Genomic DNA, 2,757 nt, shown 5'->3' with positions numbered 1-2,757 from the left:
ACATCTCAATCAAGTTAAATAAACACTTCACTCTTTCTTCCCTTTACAAAGAATTATCAAAAGTTATCAAAGTCATCAAAAGTACATTTATATTCAAGGCAAGTGTCAAGACAGAATATGGAGTAGATGCAGAGTGAGAAGAATGATGAGAGACAAGAAACATTATGTTCAACAACAACAATAACAACAACAACAACTACAACAACAACAACTACGACTACAACTGGTGACTAATCAAATGGTGAGGGGGTGGAGGATGGGGGGCAGGGTAGACTAAACCAAGATCAAGGAGGGAGGGAGAGAGGGAGAGAGGGAGGGGGGTGTGAGAGGGGGAGAGAGAGAGAGAGAGAGTGGGAGGGAGGGAGAGAGGGAGGGGGGTGTGAGAGGGGGAGAGAGAGAGAGAGAGAGAGTGGGAGGGAGGGAGAGAGGGAGGGGGTGTGAGAGGGGGAGAGAGAGAGAGAGAGAGTGGGAGGGAGGGAGAGAGGGAGGGGGGTGTGAGAGAGAGAGAGAGAGTGGGAGGGAGGGAGAGAGGGAGGGAGGGAGTGAATGATGGTCTAGCCTTGTCCATCTCTCTGGCTCAGTGTGAGTTTGTTCATCAGTAAGGGCAGTGTGGGGGTCAGGGTCAGGTCAGTAGGAGAGTAAGGGCAGTGTGGGGGTCAGGGTCAGGTCAGTAGGAGAGTAAGGACAGTGTGGGGGTCAGGGTCAGGTCAGTAGGAGAGTAAGGACAGTGTGGGGGTCAGGTGGGTCAGTAGGAGAGTAAGGACAGTGTGGGGGTCAGGTGGGTCAGTAGGAGAGTAAGGACAGTGTGGGGGTCAGGGTCAGGGTCAGGTCAGTAGGAGAGTAAGGGCAGTGTGGGGGTCAGGGTCAGGTCAGTAGGAGAGTAAGGACAGTGTGGGGGTCAGGGTCAGGTCAGTAGGAGAGTAAGGGTAGTGTGGGGGTCAGGTGGGTCAGTAGGAGCTGTAGTCGGGCTCGTCCAGCCGTAGAGCTCGGCCAGGGTCCGGAAGCGCGGCCCCCAGTCCTGCAGGAAGTCGTAGTCCAGGCTGGAGCCGCTGGAGGAGCTGTCCAGCGTGCTGAGGCTGCCGGCCAGCGAGCCGGGCCCCTCGTAGCCGTAGATGTGCAGCGTGTCGTAGGGGATGCCGTCGCGGTCCTGGTCAGCCTCGTCCTTCTTCACCTCGATCATCACCGCCATGTCGCCCTGGCCGGCGGGCGGGCGGCGCACCACGGCGTACAGGGAGGGGCCCTGCCGCGGCGCCATGCCGGCGTCCTGCCGGGCGGGAGGTCAGGATGGACACGTCGTAGCCGTTGGTGTCCATCTCCCCGCCCCCCTCCTCGTCGTAGGTCACCAGCTGCTCGTGGATCTCGGCGTTCTTCCCCCCCAGGCCCACCAGCGCCTCCTTCTGATAGCGCTTCCTCAGCACGATCAGGATCACTATGACTGGCGGAGGGGGAGGAGAGAGAGAGAGAGAGAGAGAGAGAGAGAGGGGAGGAGAGAAAGGGGGGGGGGAGTGGAGGAGAGAGAGAGGGGGGAGAGAGAGAGGGGAGAGGGGAGGAGAGAGAGAGGGGGGAGAGGGGAGGTGCGAGAGAGGGGGGGAGAGAGAGGGGGAGAGAGGGGGGGGGGGAGAGGGGGGGGGAGAGGGAGGAGAGAAAGGGGGGTAGAGAGGGGGAGGAGCGAGAGAGGAGGGGGAGAGGGGAGGAGAGAGAGCGGGGGGAGAGAGAGGGGAGAGGAGAGGAAAGAGAGAGAGAGAAAGAGAGAGGGGGAGGAGAGAGTGGGAGGAGAGAGAGGGGAGGAGAGAGAGTGGGGAGAGGGGGGTTAGAGAGAGTAGGGGAGAGTGGGTGGGATTGAGAGAGTGAGGGGGGAGGGGAGAGAAGGAGAGGGAGAGGAGAAAGGGAGGGGAGTGAGGGAGAGAGAAAGATAAACAGTCAGACAAATGTAAGTAGAAGTTCTGGTACCAGAGGACCTTCAGGAGAGACCTACAGTAAGCTGTTCCCTCATTCACTCACTCCCTATTCCCTATGTAGTGTCCCCATATAGTGACCTCCATAGCGAAACGATTAAAAGGTTTTTGGACACTACATGGAATGTCATTGCTAAATCATTGTGTGGGATATTCATGGACTGAGCACTGATGGCAGCAAGTTGAAATGTACTCAGCTAGTATTCAGGGTCCATGTTCAGTCTTTAATGTTAAATCCCAAATAAATATCCTGCCAGAAATAGCAGATAGCCAGTTAGCTCATGACAGCAGCTTCCATAAGCTGTCGGTGGCTAAAGCAGTTAGCTAACATTGCAACGATTCCTGTCATTATTTTGATGCTGTTGGTTCAACTTCTGTTTCTCCGTCATAAACGGAGGCAAACTCAAACTTGCATTAGCAGCAAAACAGCTACAGGAATCATCGTAATGTTAGCTAACTGCTTTAGCCACCAATAGCTGTCGTCTTCTTCTCACGTCTTCTCCTTCGGTAAAACATGACAGTGTTGCATTGTGGTATGGGAGGAACTGTACATTTTCTGTTCACAAGAATTCAATGTGAATTGTGGGTATTTTGTCGTGACTAAACAGTGAATGAAATTAACCGTTGAGAGTTCAAACACTAGAAAAAAAATGGCGGACACACTATATAGTGCACTATATAGGGAATAGGGAACGGTTTGGAACCCAGATTTGGTGTATCTAGGACTGTCACATGCTCTGGCTACTTAATGAGCCCCGGAGAAGATAACATTTCCTCCATGGGGCAAAGATATTCTTGTGAG

At 54.3% G+C, this 2,757-nt stretch overlaps 1 protein-coding gene across 1 annotated transcript in view; it reads right to left on the bottom strand.

Moving 5' to 3' along the window:
• Window positions 1–904: 904 nt before the first annotated feature.
• cdh5 (cadherin 5) overlaps window positions 905–2,757 on the bottom strand; it is a gene marked incomplete at both ends in the record, with an annotated part of 18,776 nt that continues 16,923 nt past the window's right edge. The window contains 2 exon segments of the mRNA XM_084437489.1: window positions 905–1,273; window positions 1,275–1,435. Of these exon segments, the coding sequence (XP_084293615.1) occupies window positions 905–1,273; window positions 1,275–1,435 (530 nt within the window).

This window comes from Borostomias antarcticus (assembly GCF_949987555.1).
Source record: "Borostomias antarcticus genome assembly, chromosome: 4".
Lineage (NCBI taxonomy): Eukaryota > Metazoa > Chordata > Actinopteri > Stomiiformes > Stomiidae > Borostomias > Borostomias antarcticus.
Note: the sequence above shows the minus strand (reverse complement) of the source record. Positions and strands in the feature narration are given on the sequence as shown.